At 43.3% G+C, this 18,913-nt stretch overlaps 2 protein-coding genes across 3 annotated transcripts in view; both read left to right on the forward strand.

The window, feature by feature from the left end:
* LOC139573497 (cyclin-dependent kinase 14) overlaps window positions 1-6,603 on the forward strand; it is a 230,937-nt gene extending 224,334 nt beyond the window's left edge. For both annotated transcript variants that reach the window (XM_071397003.1, XM_071397005.1), the window contains one exon: window positions 3,215-6,603. The gene's annotated coding sequence lies outside the window, so the exon portion shown is untranslated. The remainder of the gene's footprint in view (window positions 1-3,214) is intronic.
* A 2,341-nt stretch (window positions 6,604-8,944) lies between these two features.
* On the forward strand, window positions 8,945-12,784 carry LOC139573496 (frizzled-1-like). Its single transcript, XM_071397002.1, has one exon. It carries the CDS (start codon window positions 9,301-9,303, stop codon window positions 10,978-10,980), a length of 1,680 nt encoding a protein of 559 aa, XP_071253103.1. The 5' UTR covers window positions 8,945-9,300; the 3' UTR covers window positions 10,981-12,784.
* The last annotated feature ends 6,129 nt before the right edge of the window (window positions 12,785-18,913 follow it).

An 18,913-nucleotide genomic window follows, 5' to 3' on the forward strand; every position in this document is an offset into this window, starting at 1 on the left:
TTTTTAATTAAACCTGTGCTTTAAAGAAATGGAAAATGATTTGTCTTAATTAAAATCACTCCAAATCCTCAATTCACTAACACACACACCTACACACCCACACACACAGTTTATAGCCCAGCACGTAAAACAGTGTGTTAAAGCATCAGGGCTGTCTCAGCTGAGAGTGTTGTGTGAGTGATGTTTAATGGCGGGCTGACGCACCTCATTACCCTGGGATCAGACATGACGGGACCACTGTGGGGGTTAGGGGTCAGAGGGCGTGATCTCTGGAGGGAGGGTAGGCAGGGGGTGCCAGGCTTCCTCAGTCAATGTCACGCTCTGGCCATAGAGAGGTTTTTATTCTCTATTTTGGTTAGGCCAGGGTGTGACTAGGGTGGGCATTCTAGTTTCTTTATTTCTATGTTTTCTATTTCTTTGTTTGGCCGGGTGTGGTTCTCAATCAGAGGCAGCTGTCTATCGTTGTCTCTGATTGAAAACCATACTTAGGTAGTTCTTTTTTCCACCTGTGTTTGTGGGAAATTAACTTTGTTTGTGGCACATAGCCCTTAAGCTTCACGGTTGTTTTGTATTGTTTATTGTTTTTGTCGGCGTCATTTATAATAAAAAGGAATATGTACGCTCACCACGCTGCGCTTTGGTCCAGTTCTTTCAACGGCCGTGACAGTCAAGCTTGCCTGACTATCAATGTAAACTCCTGTTAATTCAGGGTGTTTTGGATTGATAATAATCTGTAGAATTTAGAACCAAATCCTGTTTGTTAAAGACACCTGTAAAAATGTAATTGAGTACGGTTATATGCACACAGTAATGCGATTATTGTGGATCGTCAGATTAATATAATAGTTTGATTAAAACGTTTACATGCTTTGCAAGAAGACCGTTTTCCCTAATAATCCTGTTTAGATGGACACATCTGATGGCACTCTGATAAATGCAGAAAATCACCAATCAAAATAAATGTTTTACCATGTTCTTTTTGGGAAGCATATTTTGGGAAGCATATTTGATTCTGAGTTGGGACATAAAAAGTTTGTATGTGAAAACCACTTCTAAGTCACATACATTCAGTTGTTTCAAACTCACTTCCCTTGTACTAAAGAGGGAGGTTCGCTGGGCTGGTGCTAGCATATGCCCAGATCTAATACACCACTGGAACGCCAATTAAGGTCTTTTTTTTACATGTCCTAATCATTTGAAAGATTGCGCAGAACACCAGGTGTTTTAATCGGCGTATGCCTACTATGATTTTGACCTTACGCCGATTAAGCTAAGCAGAGCAAGGTGTTTACATGACTAATGCATAATCTGCCTACTGCCATAATCAGTTTAATATCAAATGATTAGTGTGCATGTAAATGTACTCATTGATAAGCTAGTTAGGCCTATTTGAAGTATTTGACTGTTTTAAAACCCCTCTGTGTTTTTTGTCTACATTATTATGCCTCTGGTGTTTATATGCTACTTAGTCTTATTTGAAGTGTGTTAGTATTCTGCAACACCTGAGAGGTTTGTCTCCGTTCTCTGAGGTGTTCATCTGGGGTTATTAGTATTTCCAGAGCTGCTGCTTCACGGTAGTGACAGGCTCTTTGATTCGGCAGATATAAGGGATGAAAGGTGTGTGTGTGTAGAGGAGGGGATTGTCTGGGGAGCGACCCGCTCACTGCAAGACTGACTGGCTGCCCGATGAACATCTAGAGGAGAACTGTGCTGATATTTGAACATGGCCTCAGAGAGACTGTGATGTGGGGGGAGAGGGGGGAGTGGGATTGGGATTGGGGAGAAAAGGGGGAGCAGGCTACAAACGCGGGTGTGGGCGAGTGGAGGGGGAAGGGTGATCAGAGAGAGAGAGGTTAGCTTGTGTTTTTGTTTTTTTGTAGTCACCTCTTCTTATTCTCTCTCTCGATCTCTCTCTCCATTGTTAAATATCCCAGCACTAAGCACTTTCCCTTCTTAATGATGTCATTGTGTGTGTGTGTGTGGGGGGGGGGGGGGGGGGGGGGGGGGGGGTTCTGTCTATTCACCATTGTATGACAGACAACAGCTGGCCCTATTGGACATGGCCACACCCTACAAATCCTACCCATCTGGTTCCTTAAGCGGAACCCCCTACACACACACACACACACACACACACACACACACACACACACACACACACACACACACACACACACACACACACACTCACACACACACACACACACACACACACACACACACTCACTCACACACACTCATCTTTAGTACTTTTTCATCCCACTGGACTAAATCAGGCCCCAAAAACAACACATTCCATTGTTGACTTAAAGAGTATATGATACTGTAGGGAGGAGAGCAAAAGGAGAGAGGGAGGAGAGAGAGATCCCTCTGTGTGGGCCTCACGACCTGCCATCCAATAACTCACCCTGAGGCAGAGAAAGAGAGAGAGATGAACGGGAGAGAGACTGAGTGCTTCTGTGACCTTGAACTTCTCAGCCTCACATCCTCTCTCCTTTTCTCTCTCTGTCTGTTTATCCCCTTTTCTCTGTTTCTGTCCTATGTCCACTCTGTTCATCTCGCGGTGTCCTTTTTGACCTAAACAAGACTCCATACTCTATCCCTGCTTTACACAATGCAACCTGAAGTCAAGCTCATCTTCTCACTACTTCTCTTTCTCTCTCTTACCCGTCTCTCTCTCTCTCACACACAAACACACACACACACACGCACACAAACACACACGCCCACAAACACTAACACACACACATTCCTACACCGCCTGTATGTGTTTTTGAGTCAGAGAGCTGTATGTGCAGCAGATAAAGGAGGTGTCCATCCAAGTCTTCAGATTCCTGGCATAGACTGCCTCACATCCACTGGGAATGGACTTCCAAAGGCTGAGCGAGAGAGAAAGAGAAAGAGGGGGGAAAGAGTGAGAGAGAGAGAGAAGGGGGGAGAGCGGGGAGAGAGAGAGAGGACACAAGGAGAGACATGCATTATTTATTATTGCAGTATGGTCACTAGAAAGAAAGAAGGGGATTAGAGGAGTGCTCCAAGCCAGCCAGGTCTACTGGGTTATCTCTCTCTCTCTCAATCTCTCTCTCTCTCTGTGTCTCTATTTTTCTCTCTCTTTTTACTTCTCTCCTAAGGGGTCGTTCAGAAATAAGGTAGTTGTGATTAGTTTATTTCTAGTTGGCAGATTAACTTATGTGTTTGTGTCTGTGTTTTTCAGGTTGCTGCTGTGGTCAGTCCAAGAGAGAAGGACAAAGACACTGAGATGGAGGAGCCACCGGGATCACATACCCTCTTCTGTTTCTTTAACTTATTACTTTTCCAACCGTGTGTGTGTGTGTGTGTGTGTGTGTGTGTGTGTGTGTGTGTGTGTGTGTGTGTGTGTGTGTGTGTGTGTGTGTGTGTGTGTGTGTGTGTGTGTGTTTGTGTTTGTGTGCCTGAGTGTATACATTTTGGTGGGTGACACCTCCAATTTCAGTTTTATAATTTGCAATTTTTGTTGACTTTTATAATGTTATGATACTCATATATCGTTGACACATTTACAATACCCTTAATCATCAAGGGACTTCACAATACTATTGATACATACTGTGGCTTGTGTTTCTAACTACCTATGTAAGAATGTATATTTGTATGTACAGTATACTCATATTTAGAAAATATATCACGGATTCCAAGAAAGCTTACATTCTTTCACTAACATGCTGCACTTGCATGCATTCACGCACGCATGCACAAACTCACACGTACACAAACACAGATACACACCCACTGGACAGTTTAACTCACACTCACAACACAAACTTTAACTGAGAATGACAAGCAGTAGTAATGTTTCTCTTTAACTTTGAACTGTTCCTCCTCTGTAACTGTCAGGCCAGAGTCAAATGACATCAAATCAATAATAATCATAAGAGCAATGGTAGTAATACTGTAATAGTGATATTGGTGATAATAATCCGTCTCTGCTGGAGAAGATGCATACACGCAAAGCAATGAGCATCGATGACATCGTGAAGAGTCACATGTTATATGGTAAATTCGCTGTGATTCGTCTCAAGTGTATGTGGGTGTGTTATATCTGTGTGGTTGCGTGTGCATCAAACATGGGCAATACCCTTTCATTGGTGCTTCCATGTAGGCCATGAGGTACTGTAATCTATACCGCATCCTGTTGTGCACTGTATCTAGATGGTAAAACACAATGGCAATAGGCTCAGTGGGATTTTGATCTCTAGGTTACTTCGACCCATGACAATCCTCTTCTCCTTCACGTCCTTTGATACTGTCACCGTCCAGTAATGTACTGTATATCAGACGTCATCACAAATGTTTTTAGACGATTACGTCATTGGCTGTTTGTCTCAGCTATCACGTCAATACAATTATTAGGAGCACTTTTTATGATATCATGTGATATTGATCTAACAAATAGTTTTGTTTCATTGGCTGGTACAAAGATCTCTTTGTGTTCGATTTTCAACTGGGTGTTGTTTTGTATAAAAATACCTGCTCATATTAGTCATGTGTGAGCTAACGTAATATAGCAATGACCAGTAATATGGAGAATATGGGTTCCCTTTTTATGGATTGATTTGAAATCTACCACTAATCTGAATGGGCCTGTACTGTTCACAAGTAGAGGAGGGGGAGGAGAGTTCTGAGTGAGACATCATGGACACACACTGACGATCAGGAGAGATTCGTTTTCTTAATCCACGCTGACACCCTTAGAAAGACGTGTGTGTGCACTCACACACACACACACTAACACACACACACATGAGAACACATGAGAGACAGTCACAGGTATTATATTGTTGACACTTGGCCACACACAGTCCCTCTCCACCCCTGCCTCGCCTGCTAGTCTATCATAGAGGGAGGAGGAGGAGGAGACACTAAAAAGAAAGGAGTCTTGTAGAAAGCTTTGACATAGTTCGCCATATGGCCAAGTCCATGTTATGCTACAGCTTTAATTGTCCCACCATCTCTAGTGGTGGTCGGTGTGATATAGAGCACTCGAGGCAACGACAGAGAAACACAGTGATAGTGACGACTTGTGTCATTAGCTTTTTGAGAATGCACTTTTTTAATCTACTTGTCCTACTGTACATTCCAGCTTATTAAAAATGTCACTTTTTGCCGTGTGTTGTCCTTAATCACATGCCCTTGCCTGCACAGACTAGAAATATCAGTGCCCTCCCTTGGCAACCGTAATATAGGCCGACAGACCCCAGTTTCCAACCCCAGTGAGACTTTTTAAGGAGAACTACTACAAATACTTGAAGTGATTTCATAGAACTTCAGTGTCATTCCTGGTGTGGCAAGTGATTCTGTGTTGTGGTAGTGAAGACGGTGAGGAAGGGTGGAGAGTCTAGAGTGGCGTCTTAATGTGACTAAAGCAGCGTGACAGAGCAGGGTTAATATCAGAGAGCTGTGCTGAGATAGATCGCCCAGCTCGCTCTGCTCGGCCTTGCATGGCTTTATGGGATACAGGAGGTATTAGCAGCTGAATAATTATTGTTGATACGTTACTCTCCTGCTTTCTGTGTGGCATATCACTTTTCTTTTTTTTTTTCACCTTTTTATTTTGTGCCTTTGTGTCCCAGAAGTTTCTTCCTTTGCCGCCTGCCTGCGATATCACATAAACATGAAAATACTGTATATGTTTTGGACTACCTGCCTGCCTGCGTGGGTGGAGTTCCTGAAAGCTCTTTTTTTCTCCTTTGGGAATTAAAAGCATTTTCTCTATGAAGGGAAATCTTGGGAAAGAAGTAGTGAAATTGCACATTGAGCACTGTGGTGGTCAAAATGATTAACATTTTAATGGGGCCTACTATCATTTTAATGTTACCATTGGTTCTTGCTTGTAAAGTTAACTTCCAGATGTTTAATAAAATGCATTTACAAATACACCATTCAAATCTGAATTGGGGAATGGCTTAAGATTAATCTGTTTGCTATATTTGTCATGCTACGGAATGTGCACATTCTGAGTCATATTTCGAGATACATGTCAATATTTAATCATTTTGTATCCTTTGTTATAAACTGTCTTACTAGGCTGTATAGAAAATGGGAGGTGAAACGCCTTGTGTAAAATGTAATAGTGACGCTTGTACTATGTTTGCGTACATACAGGGTCACGCGTGTCTCCTTAACGCCATAAAAGAGAGGATTCGTATAAAATATATATGGATATATACACATACAGTATATTTTTTGGCCTTGTCAGTTTCTTAACTGCGTAGACGTACAGTATATGTTGGGAAAGGCGTTTTGGAACCAGACATGCAACCCCCGCTGTACTCAACACTGAATCTGTGTTTTCCAGTACAAAAAAGCTTCACTTGCGTATCTATTTTTTCTTTTTTGTATGATGCACTGAAAATACATCATTTTTCACAAGTGGTTTCGGACATAGAAGAAGTGTTACCGGTCACTTTATAAACTGAAACTTAGGATATAATAGTAGAATAGCTGTTGCATTACCTATTTGTTACAACCTGTATGTAATGTTATTATGGAAGATGTAATGTCCTTCTGTAAATGTTGTTTATTGTTGGTTTACCTGAAATAAATAAAGTTTATTAATACTTCAAACTGTGTTCAGCTACCAATGCAAAACAGCTGTGGTTAGCTCATGTATTACCTACTTACTTCATACTAATTCTACCACAACTCCAATCTAGTGTGGTCATGCTGGTGTGGATATTGGTTGCCTTTGTCCTCCTATTCATCAGTATTTACATAGTTAGCTATTTCCGGAAATTAGTTATCCCTGGAATTGATCAAAGTACCGTACTTAGTATTTTTTTAAGGCATAATTTACTCAACTGTACCAGCAACAGTTTCTAGTGATTTATCCTGTATTACCAGTCCCTGTTTGATGTGAGCTCAGCTGGCCTGATTACAGAGTCCTTCTTTGTATTGTACCACAACAGTGTTTTCTCTGGACACCCACCAAGGTGTTATGTCTCTGATTCAAACCATACTAATAGGTCAACAACATCTCCAAGTCTGCATCCTAAATTGCAGCCCTATTGGCTCTGGTTAAATGTAGTGCACTATATAGGGAATAGGGTGCCATTTGGGATGCATATATGAAAAAGTATGTAACTTCACTTATGAGTACAGTTTTCAAGCCGACTGGTCCTTAAACAGATATACTTTATAACATGAAAACAAACAACCTCCGGGTCATAATGACTGCTGTGACAGACAGGTAGGAGAAAAATACATGGAACCTGTAACAACACAATGTTTGCTGTAAGAATGTAATGTTCATAACGTTTTTAAAGTTTCTTTGGAAAAACATGAAGTCATTCTATTCTGTTCTGTGGTTATTGCATGTGGTCATAAATGGTTCTGAAACTGTTTTGCACCAAAAAATTCCCCACCAAAAAATGCATTTCCAATAGTTAATTCCAGTTTATCTCTTTAATGTTGGATCATATATCAACTGCATGAAGGTCAAATCTGACTCAAGGTTTTAACTTTGTCTTTGTAACGTTGATTGCTGTGGACAACTTTATTCCAAACTGAATAGACTTGGCTAGACACCCAGCCCTAAAACAAGACATTTAGTAACATAAGTCATTTTGACTTTGTGTGTCTCTCTTGGCAGGGTGTAGCTTGAAGAACCAAATCTCACTGCATTCTTCTGCCAGGATATATTACATACTTATTGACTCCCTCTACATCCCACAAACAGACATGCCTCCTAACCAGTCAGAATGCCTGGGTGACGGATTAACATTAGGGATCCTCTGTATTTGCTTGGCCTCAGCTAGTGAGCCATGTTGTTTTGAATTCTCAATAGAGAGTGCTCTGTGACTCCTGTGCACACATAACCACACACATAACCACACACATAACCACACACATAACCACAGGTTGATAACTAGAAATACGTTTTGATGCACATCTCTTGGCCTAATCATATTATTGATGCGCTATAACTGGTCATAGTGTTATTGATGGTTGCAACAGTAGTTGATTTGATTGTTATTTATGTTGTTATGATACTGTTATTGTACAATAAACAGCCTTACATTATCTAATATAGCTCTAGTGAACAGTAAGGTACAGTACAGTACAGTTGATGACAAATGAGAGATAATAGACTCCCTGAAAGTCAAGGGGGGCAGGACAGCCCTGTTAAGCTCACTGTAGTGGAGTTTCTCCCTTCCTTCCTTTGGTGTTCTACACAGGGTCTCTCTCTCGCTCTCTCTCTCTTTTTCTCTCTCACGGTTTCCTTCCTGTTCTCCTCTACACAGTGTCTCTCCCTCCCACTGTTCCCTCTGCGCGCACCACTGTGGGAGCTGGGTTTGAAACCCCTCTGATCCCAAAGGCTCGTGGTGAAAACCACTTTCATCCCTGCCCCCTAGGGCCTAACGGTGGAGACGACATTATGGTTGAAAGGGGAGACCGATTATAATTATGCTGGTTGTTCTTCCCTGTCTAAAAGACCTGTTTAGGCTATACTCATTTGTAACATGGAAAGCGCATGGCATTTATTTTGTGTGTTTTACAGACACACACAGTTTTACTGGATGATAATATCAAGGGGTCTGGACTGTTACAATAGTAGGCTATTTGAGGAGGTCTAATAGGATATCTCTGAGTCAATACCTCACAGTTTTAATGAACATAGAAGTGAATTAAGGGTAAAGGGTTTGCTCATATAAACAATAGGCCTTCTGTCAGATTTGTAAAATAGTATTTCCTTTTCCATCAGTAGTCCTAGATGTGGCTTTCAGAAGTATCATAGGCCTATTTATAAGGGCATAATTCTTATTTGAAATATGTAACATTGTTTCGGCTATATAACTAAGACATTGAAACTCATCAGCCATGCACACGATGAACAATTGTAGACGATCCCTAAACCATGCCATCTGTTAGTCCAACCCTTTTTTCCATATGGAGGAGAGAGACGGCTCACTGAGACAGCAGGGCGCCTGGAAACAGGTTTGAACAGCGCAGAGCAGAGAGAGGCTATCATGTTTGTCGCGCAGCTAGAGTAGCAGAAGAACATTGCGGAGTCCGGACCTGTGTGTTGTGTATAGTAGGTCGGATTTTTTTCTCCAAATTCTGTCAGCGATATTTTTCGATTTTAGGGGACCTTCAACATCTCTGCGCAACGGCGGGGAGTAGCGAAAACAACCAAAAGTTACGCAGGAAGGGAGTAATGTTACATTTACAAGGAAAGAAAAACCCAACACAGAAAGGGAGCGGGGAAGTAGTGGCTCGCTAGCTGGCTCGCTAGCTAGTTTTGGAAGAAACCGCAAAGAAAGTATGTCTGTGGCCGTGCGTAATGCTTTCGCAATGGATTACAACAGTGTACTGTGTATATTTTTGCAGGTGTTTTTATTGATCAGTTTAGGATCTATAAGGGTAAATGGACAGTATGGCGACCGGGGAATGTCTATTCCGGAGCACGGCTTTTGCCAGCCGATTTCTATTCCACTTTGTACAGACATCGCATACAACGAGACCATCATGCCAAATTTACTAGGACACACAAACCAGGAGGAAGCAGGGCTCGAGGTACACCAGTTTTATCCGCTTGTGAAAGTTCAGTGTTCTCCTGATTTAAAGTTTTTCCTCTGCTCCATGTATGCGCCTGTATGCACGGTGCTTGAGCAGGCGCTTCCCCCGTGCAGGTCACTGTGCGAGAGGGCGAGACAGGGCTGCGAGGCGCTCATGAACAAATTCGGTTTCCAGTGGCCGGTCAGCCTCGCTTGCGAGTCTTTCCCGGTTCACGGAGCGGGTGAGCTGTGCGTCGGGCAGAATATTTCGGGTCAAAGCACACCGGTCAATCCCACCCCTGATGTAACGGAGCCTCCGCACGATACTGGGATTGTAAAAGGACAGTTCAAGTGCCCGGCTTCTCTGAAAGTACCCACTTATTTGAATTACCGTTTTCTCGGTGAGGATGACTGTGGCGCACCGTGCGAGCCAAAGAAATCTAACGGAATGATGTACTTCAGCGAGGAAGAGTTAAAATTCGCCAGGATATGGATAGTAATCTGGTCCGTGTTATGTTGTGCATCCACGTTATTTACCGTTCTAACCTATCTGGTGGACATGAAGCGCTTCAGCTACCCTGAGCGTCCTATTATCTTCCTATCCGGTTGCTACACCATGGTATCCATTGCCTACATAGCTGGATTTCTCCTTGAGGACAAGGTGGTTTGCAATGACAGGTTTGACAACGACATTAGAACTGTGGTGCAGGGTACCAAAAAGGAGGGATGTACCATCCTCTTCATGATGTTGTATTTTTTCAGCATGGCCAGCTCCATCTGGTGGGTCATCCTGGCCCTCACCTGGTTCCTGGCAGCAGGGATGAAGTGGGGTCACGAAGCCATCGAGGCCAACTCGCAGTACTTCCACCTGGCGGCGTGGGCTGTGCCCGCCATTAAGACCATCACTATCCTGGCGGTGGGCCAGGTGGACGGGGATGTCCTTAGCGGTGTGTGCTTCGTGGGCATCAACAGCGTGGACGCTCTCCGAGGCTTCGTCCTAGCGCCGCTCTTTGTCTACCTCTTCATCGGCACCTCGTTCCTCCTGGCCGGCTTCGTGTCTCTGTTCCGGATCAGAACCATCATGAAGCACGACGGCACCAAGACGGAGAAGCTGGAGAAGCTGATGGTGAGGATAGGGATCTTCAGCGTGCTCTACACCGTCCCCGCCACCATCGTCATCGCCTGCTACTTCTACGAGCAGGCCTTCCGGGAGCAGTGGGAGAGGACGTGGATCAGCCAGACGTGTAAGACGTATGCCGTGCCCTGTCCGGCCCACCCACACCCCAACATGAGCCCCGACTTCACCGTCTTCATGATCAAGTACCTCATGACTCTGATCGTGGGGATAACGTCCGGGTTCTGGATCTGGTCTGGGAAGACCCTCAACTCCTGGAAGAGGTTTTATACGAGACTGGCTAACAACAGACAGGGAGAGACCACGGTGTGAGTGGTCTGAGTGGGGTGAGACCTCTGGATGTACTGTAGCCTATGATGGGCGTCCCACACACAAAAAAAATTGTTTATTTACAGACTGAATGAATGATAATCGTTTTTGGACTTAATTGCCATGCAGAGACACTCATTGGTACATGATGTTTCTATTGTACATAAAACATTTTGTGAGATTTTTGTAAGTATATATTTGTATTTAAAGATCAAAATTCTCTTTTTTAGTGTTTCCCTCTATTAAAACCAACATTTATTTGACACACTTTGGGCATAATGGAAATGGACCTTGGTGATAAAGAGCCAGCTGCCTGAGCATTTAGCATTAAGGATGTGGTTGTCTTAGGACCTGAGTTGGCTTGGTCACTGCTGGGAGAGGGTTGTAGCTGTGTTTGATCAGTAGACTGGCTCGGAACATGGTTTCTATTCTAAGCAGCAGAGTCCCGTGAAAAACAATTGCTTCCTCGTGGGTCCTTATCCCCTATTATACTGCTGTTCTTTCTGTCCAACTGTTCTCTTCTATTCAACATATTTCTAAATGCCTAAATGCCTGGGATTTGAAGGTTAAAAATACGATCAACATGTATTTAAAAACGAGGTATAGGTTTGGGATTATGTGTTCAACATATTTCTAAATGCCTCGGATTTGACGGTTAAAAGTACAGTCCGCATCTTTATAACAAGAAAGTGGGTATAGGTTTGGTATTGTGTACACATGTACTGTGTAGCCTACATGACACGAATCCTCCAAATACACATGTTTTCATAACCTGAATGAGAATGAGCCAGAATGAGAACATTTAGCCCAAAATAAAGCCCAAATAGTGGCACCAAAGTTAAAAGCCGTCTTTTGGTGACAAAATATTGTAATAGAATGAAAGTAAACCATTTGCAGTATCTTTTCAACATTTTGTTTATGTGTTTCAGATAGCCCTGCTGCCTATGAACACAGAACAGACACACGTTGTTTGTGGCTTTGTTTACCTTTTTGAGCACTTTGAGCGGAAATACTAGCCTGGTCCCAGATCTGTTTGTGCTGTCTTGCCAACCCCGAAGAACCATAGGAGTAGGCAGGACAGCACAATCAGGTCTTGGACCAGGCTAGGGGAATACAGAATGCTGGACAGAGACAGCTCAGACTCAGAGGTGGGCTACATAACACATCAGCTGCACCCCTAATGCTTTCTCACAGACAGACAGACATACAGACAGCTGAAATACCAATCCTTCACTAATGAACAAGTTGAAATACGCAGTAGCCTACTCTACAGCCGGCTGTATAATTGGCTTATAAAAACTGAAAACAAATGAATAATTGAAGGAGATAGGACAGTGCGTTTTGTAATTTTCAGACCTACAGGTAATCAGAGTCAGAAAATGATTATTCCCCAGAAGGTAATTGTTGGCAAAATGTGGCTGTATTTTTTTGCAATGGGCCCAGGTGGCAGCTTTGAGCAGTCCCTTTTCACCCCTGAGTCATTTCTCTCCTGGTTAAGTGTGTGCTTGTGTTTGTGTGTTGGTGCTAACCATGCAGGATGAGCAGCTGTCTTTCGGCTTTATAAAGGAAGACACCGTGATCTGTCCCCACCTCAAACATCTTCTGTTATGTTCTTGTCAAATGCATGACAGTTATTTTACCCTAAATGCATGGATGGCTCTCTATTAAACAACATGTTCATGCCTTTGACATCTATTATGTTTAATTCTGGTTTTCTGCATTTGTTTGTTATTAAAAACATATTTATAGAAACATTTCTTTATATCCACACTGATTACTTTAAAGAATAAAAAATCCCACCTTTGTACCAACTGTCATGTTGATTTGAAATATCTATTATTTTCATGTGTTATAAACCAGAGTTGATGGATTGAATCATGCTCTTAGCCTAGTGTACATTTACATTTGAGTAATTTAGCAGGTGGTCTTATTCACAACGACTTCCAGGAGCAAATAGGGTTAAGTGCCTTGCTCAAGGGCACATCAACATATTTTTCAACTAGTCGGCTAGGGGATTAGAACCAGCGACCTTTAGGTTCTTGGCCCAATGCTCTTAACCGCTAGGCTACCTGCCTAAAATGTAGTTTAAGAATTGGAGTGTCAACAAATCTGCTTCATAGACTCTGTGTAGTATTGACTTTGTAACAACATGGTAATAGCAATCATTTTTACAGCTGGAAAAGCTCAACAATGAACATGAGTTTTATCTCAGTGGTTACAGCCAACTGTGAAGTCTGGTTTGAAAAATAACCTCTTTATTCTGGGTGGATGTTAATCAAATGCAGCTCCCTGGTTAGGCTAAATGAGGTGCATGGGAATCTTGTGAATGGTTGGTATGCACTGTGAATGCTCAGAGGCCTTGCTTGTGTAGGGGCATTGTTGCTTTGCACTTAAAATAGCTTGTGTCCCATGTCTGGCAGTCACATACGTAGGTCAGCTACTCAACTTTCATACAGCCATTGTTTAGGGTAGTTTGTTTGTTGTCTTTAAGTTTGTTGCTCTTTATAGAGGTTTTTCTGTTCACTCCTGTATCTATTGTGTCCCAAGCTTCTCTGAAGTCTGTGGCTGTATAGTTTGTGGCTAAGCTGACCGTAACTTAATGTGAACTATATATATGGCTCATGTCCAGTAGTTTATGCATACACACAGTTGGGGCACAATTCAATCCGCTGCGCTGAAGATCTGCTTTATAGCACGGGTGACAATTAAAAGCAATGTTCCCAAGATCGCGGAGACTGCATTCATGGTAAACGATACGTCGGCTCGGAAATGACCTTTAAATGTGAACTGCGCTACAACGCAGATATTCTGAGCTACGGATTGAATCGAGCCCTTAGTCTCAGACAGGTTAGCAGGTGTGCTGAAGAACACTCCCCATTGTCATTGTGAAAATGTTGAGTATCAGTGAGATGTAGTGAGTGCTTGGCACAGCGTTGAGGACTTGAGTCAATGCAGTGCCTAAGCAACCTTCAGGTCATTTAGCTGAATGATATCCACTTCTAGTCTCTGGATTCATAGTTATATGGGCTGTGTTTTCCTCCTATAAGAGTACCACTGACCGACCTCTATGGATGTACAGTACATGCCTTAATTTCAAGCCCTTATTGATTTGACTTAGCTGACTGAACATATACTAAGTCTGCATCACAAATGGCATCATATTCTCTATATGGTACACTACTTTTGACCCGGGCCCATAGGGAATAGGGTGCCATTTATTTTTTATTTAAAAATAAAAATCCCCCATTTTCTCCCCAATTTTCGTGGTATCCAATCGCTAGTAATTACTATCTTGTCTCATCGCTACAACTCCCGTACGGGCTCGGGAGAGACAAAGGTCGAAAGCCATGCGTCCTCCGAAGCACAACCCAACCCAACCGCACTGCTTCTTAACACAGCGCGCCTCCAACCCGGAAGCCAGCCGCACCAATGTGTCGGAGAAAACACCGTGTACCTGGCCCCCTTGGTTAGCGCGCACTGCGCCCGGCCTGCGGCCAAACCCTCCCTAACCCGGACGACGCTATGCCAATTGTGCGTCGCCCCACGGACCTCCCGGTCGCGGCCGGCTGCGACAGAGCCTGGTCTCGCGACAGAGCCTGGTATGTGTATGCTAGGTCTCACTCTGTCTGCCTCCCTGTCTGTCAGTGCGTCTTCTTGATGCCTGGCTTGCTACTGGTTTGTCAGGAAGTGCTTGTACAGCCAGCAGCCCAGGCCAGAGCACACAGAGGACTGCTTGTCCCTCAGTTTCAGTCCCTCTCCTCTCTGTTGCTCTGTGGTCAGACTTTAGGCCTACTCAACAGCTCTACTCTGGCCTGGAATGCTGGGAGCTGGAGGAGGGCAGGAGAGAGAGTATAGAGACACACAAGTTGCCTTGTGTGTATAGAGTCACACAAGTTGCCTTGGACATTTTAAGAAGGCTATCGTGTTAATGTTGCCACACGATGGATGTAATTATATCTATTCATCATGCAGAGAGCTCAGTGACATTTCCTGGTTTTGGAAAATACTGGAATAATTGCTAAAGTACTGCTGCTGTTTTCAAATGACTCAAATAACATTCTGCTTCACCTGTCACTATGTATGGGGTTGACCTTATGAACTTCTGATCCCTCTATCTTCACAGAGGACACGGCAGGTCAAACAGTGGTGATGTTATTGTGTGTTTACTCTCCCCTAGTACCTCCCCCATCAGCCCAGACAACAGGTTTTATGACTGTGGAGCGTTTCAGACTTGTCTGACAGCATGTTGTTGTTAGCTTATCCCACTGAGCATTTATCACCTCAGGGTAGACTTTGTAAAGACTGCTAAAGCTATGCTAACCAACTGACTGTAGTGCACTTTGGGAAGAATGTGGATGCTAACTGTCTATAGTGCTAGCCTGCCAGGTGGATGCAAAAACAAATCTCTTCGTCCGTCTTAGTCTATTATAGGTGAATACAAAGATGGCTAAATCGCTGTTTTATAACCTAGAACAGTGGTTCCCAAACTGTGGGGCGATGGGTCGGCAGGGGGGGGCGTGGGGGTCAGTCTGGCTTTCAAATTACTCTTGAATGAAAGTTGCAATAGTAGAATGCACAAGGTGCCATTTGGAAGTGGGTAGTGCATCATTAGTTCCTCTTGTCATGTCAGTCATTGCATACCGTAGAGAATTATGTCAGCTAATGATTTTTAGCTAGGTTTTTTAGCCCATAGATTTTGTAGTAATGTTCGAGTCACTCAGATATCACATGAATAGACATTAGACATGGCAAAATGTATAGGATTGCAAGAAAATTAGCTTTAAAACTGCAACATTTTCCCTGCACCCCATGACAAAATGTGTAGAATTGCAGGAAATTAGCATTAAACCTGCAAAATGTTCTCTCCACCAACAAGACGAGTGTGAACAGTTTGTGTCATGAACTGCTTGTGCCCATCGAAATAGACGTGGCGCGAGCGCGTCCAAGGGTGGCTCGAGCGCGTCCAGGGGGGCCTCGAGCGCATCCAGGGGTGGCTCGGAATGTTCCCCGATGCTGGAAGGTGGAACTGAGTGAAAAAGTGTTCATCCATCCATGTATTTAAAATAATAAAAACAGATTTTCAGGCTCTGTTGTCTCAGTCATAAGACATGCACACAGAGTCTGAGACACACTGACCTTGTCATCCTGTTTCCCAGCGGCCCCTGCCTGAGCGTGTCTGAGTGTGTTGAGATGGTCATGTCTGTCATTGCCTCTCACACAAATCACTGCTGTTTCACAACGCCCTCCTCTGCAGAAGCTCTCAGTGTGTTGAAAAGAACAAGTCAAACATACTCACAGGCCTTTCACAGCAGAGCACAGAAGCAGTGAGTTCTAGTTTGTGTCATCAACCCTGATTTGTGATAAGGTTAGAATGTTCATCATCAGTGAACATCTACAATAACAATACAGTCACTGAAGTGTTCTTTTTAATGCAATAGATTTCAACAAGGCAGGATTTGTGGTAATATGAAACAGATTTTTCATGTCCATCCCTTGGAGTTCCTGCTAGTGAGCTCATCTGAGCCCAGCTATAATTAGCTTTTGTTGTTTGTAGCCTGCAGGAAAATAGATTTCCAGTACGAATCCTACTGTACATTGTTTCCATACATAGCACATAGTTTAACATTCCAATTTTGTGTTGAAACCTCCTCAAGGTCAAAGCAATGTTTAACAGCTTCTCTCTCTCTCTCTCTCTCTCTCTCTCTCTCTCTCTCTCTCTCTCTCTCTCTCTCTCTCTCTCTCTCTCTCTCTCTCTCTCTCTCTCTCTCTCTCTCTCTCTCTCTCTCTCTCTCTCTCTCTCTCTCAATTCAATTCGCTTTATTGGCATGATGTAACAATGTACATATTGCCAAAGCTTATTTTGGATATTTACAATATAAATAAAAATGAGAATCAAAAATGTCAACGGGACAACAGTAACAACAATAACCAAGGGTCAAAATAACCATACATTCAACAATAACTATAAGAATACAGTAGAGTACATGTGCAGGTTGATTGGTCTGTCAGACACTGTCCCTCACCTTATGGCATCTTATGGCAACCCACAGCTCTCTGCGTCCTCCCCCAACAGGACGGGTAGCCTATCCTCATCAGAGATGTCTTTGAAACCTTGAATAAGGGTTTCAAATTTGTGAAAATGACACTCTCTTATTGTTTTATATTTTTGACATTTTGTCAGGAAATGCAGCTCCGTCTCAGGTTCTGCTGTTGTGCAGTGGTTGCACAGCCTTTCCTCTACAGGGAGCCAGGTTTTCCTGTGTCTACCCTTCTCAATGGCAAGGCTGTGCTCACTGAGCCTGTACTTTGTCAAGGTTTTGATCAGTAACCATGGTCAAATATTTAGCCACGGTGTACTGTCGATTTAGGGCCAGATAGCACTGCATTTTGCTTTGTGTTTGTGCTTGTGTTTCCCAATAAGCAATGTAGTTTTGTTTTGACTGTGTGTTGTAATTTGGTTTATTCTGATTGATTGGATGTTCTGGTCCTGAGGCTTCAGTATGTTAGTAGAACAGGTTTGTGAACTCAGCCCCAGGACCAGCTGGATGAGGGGACACTTTTCTTTGCTCAGCTCTTGGCATTGCAGGGCTTGGTAATGATATGAGAGGGGGTCACTGTATTTTAGATGTTTCCAAAACTGAATTGCTCTTTTTTGAGTTTTTATTATTAGTGGATATTGGCCTAATTCTGCCCTGCATGCATTGTTTGTAGTTTTCCTCTGGACATGTAGGAGAATCTTACAGAACTCTGCATGCAGGGTTTCAATGGGGTGTTTGTCCCATTTGATGAAATCTTGTTTTGCAAGTGGATCTCTCTCTCTCTCTCTCTCTCTCTCTCTCTCTCTCTCTCTCTCTCTCTCTCTCTCTCTCTCTCTCTCTCTCTCTCTCTCTCTCTCTCTCTCTCTCTCTCTCTCTCTCTCTCTCTGTCTCTTTCTCTCTCTCTGATTACAGTATATTGTACCATGCTGTCCACCTGATCCAGTGAACTTGACCTGCCCCTCACACACACCTGGAAGAGATGTCACACCGGATGTGTCCTTGCTGCCCGGGTTCCTTGGGACGTCCCTACCTCATTGAAGTTGACATTTAAAATGGTTGGTAAGGGTAGGGTTGAAAGTTAGGGTTTAGGGTAGGGACATCCTGAGGATCCCAGATAGCACCCACCACACCAGATCACATGCCAACATCTGTCATTGGCTGTTGCTTTTGTAGGCGCCTTCTCCTCTCTGTCATCTCTCTGAGATCATTTTTATGTTTACTTTCCTTACCTACACATTTAATTCCTAAAGCCTTTTCTTTATCTCTGAAACGAGGAGCCGCTATGTTTTTGGTAACACTTTATTTGAAGTGTGCCTACTACGTACAGAAGGACTTCATAAGACACAGTACATTCCTGACATCAGGAGTCTCTATGTGCATGTTTGTATAGAATTTGCATTGCAATTTAGATAAAGCCTTCTGAACACTTTTCCTGTGCCGTTATTTCTGTCAGGCCAATCTGAGGATTATATTACACCACATTGAGAGCAGAGAGAGTAAAGGAGTGCAGCACTGTTCTGTGATGGCAGCCTTTCCCCTAGGGAGGTGTTGTCAATTCTCCGGCACCAATCGTAATTACGGTTTGTGATATTGTGTGACAGGGTTATCAAAGATTGCACTGCTGCGAAACCCTCTTCCTCAGGGAGAGGAGAGCAGCTCCTAACGAGGTGTCAATCACTGGGCCAACATGCCCGGGGGAGGAGGAGGAGGAGGAACGTTATCTTCTGCTTATCTCTGGAAGTGAGTCATCCCTCCCTCCCTCCCATCTCTCTCTCTTTCTCTCTCTCAGAGAGGGGTCTTTTTCAGATTGCACATTACACTGCCTAGCAACATACAGCAATATGGATCCACGTTCATGTATTTACTCTAGATAGCATTATTGTTCTCATTGGTGCCGA

This window comes from Salvelinus alpinus, chromosome 4 (assembly GCF_045679555.1).
Source record: "Salvelinus alpinus chromosome 4, SLU_Salpinus.1, whole genome shotgun sequence".
In the NCBI taxonomy this organism is placed as follows: domain Eukaryota; kingdom Metazoa; phylum Chordata; class Actinopteri; order Salmoniformes; family Salmonidae; genus Salvelinus; species Salvelinus alpinus.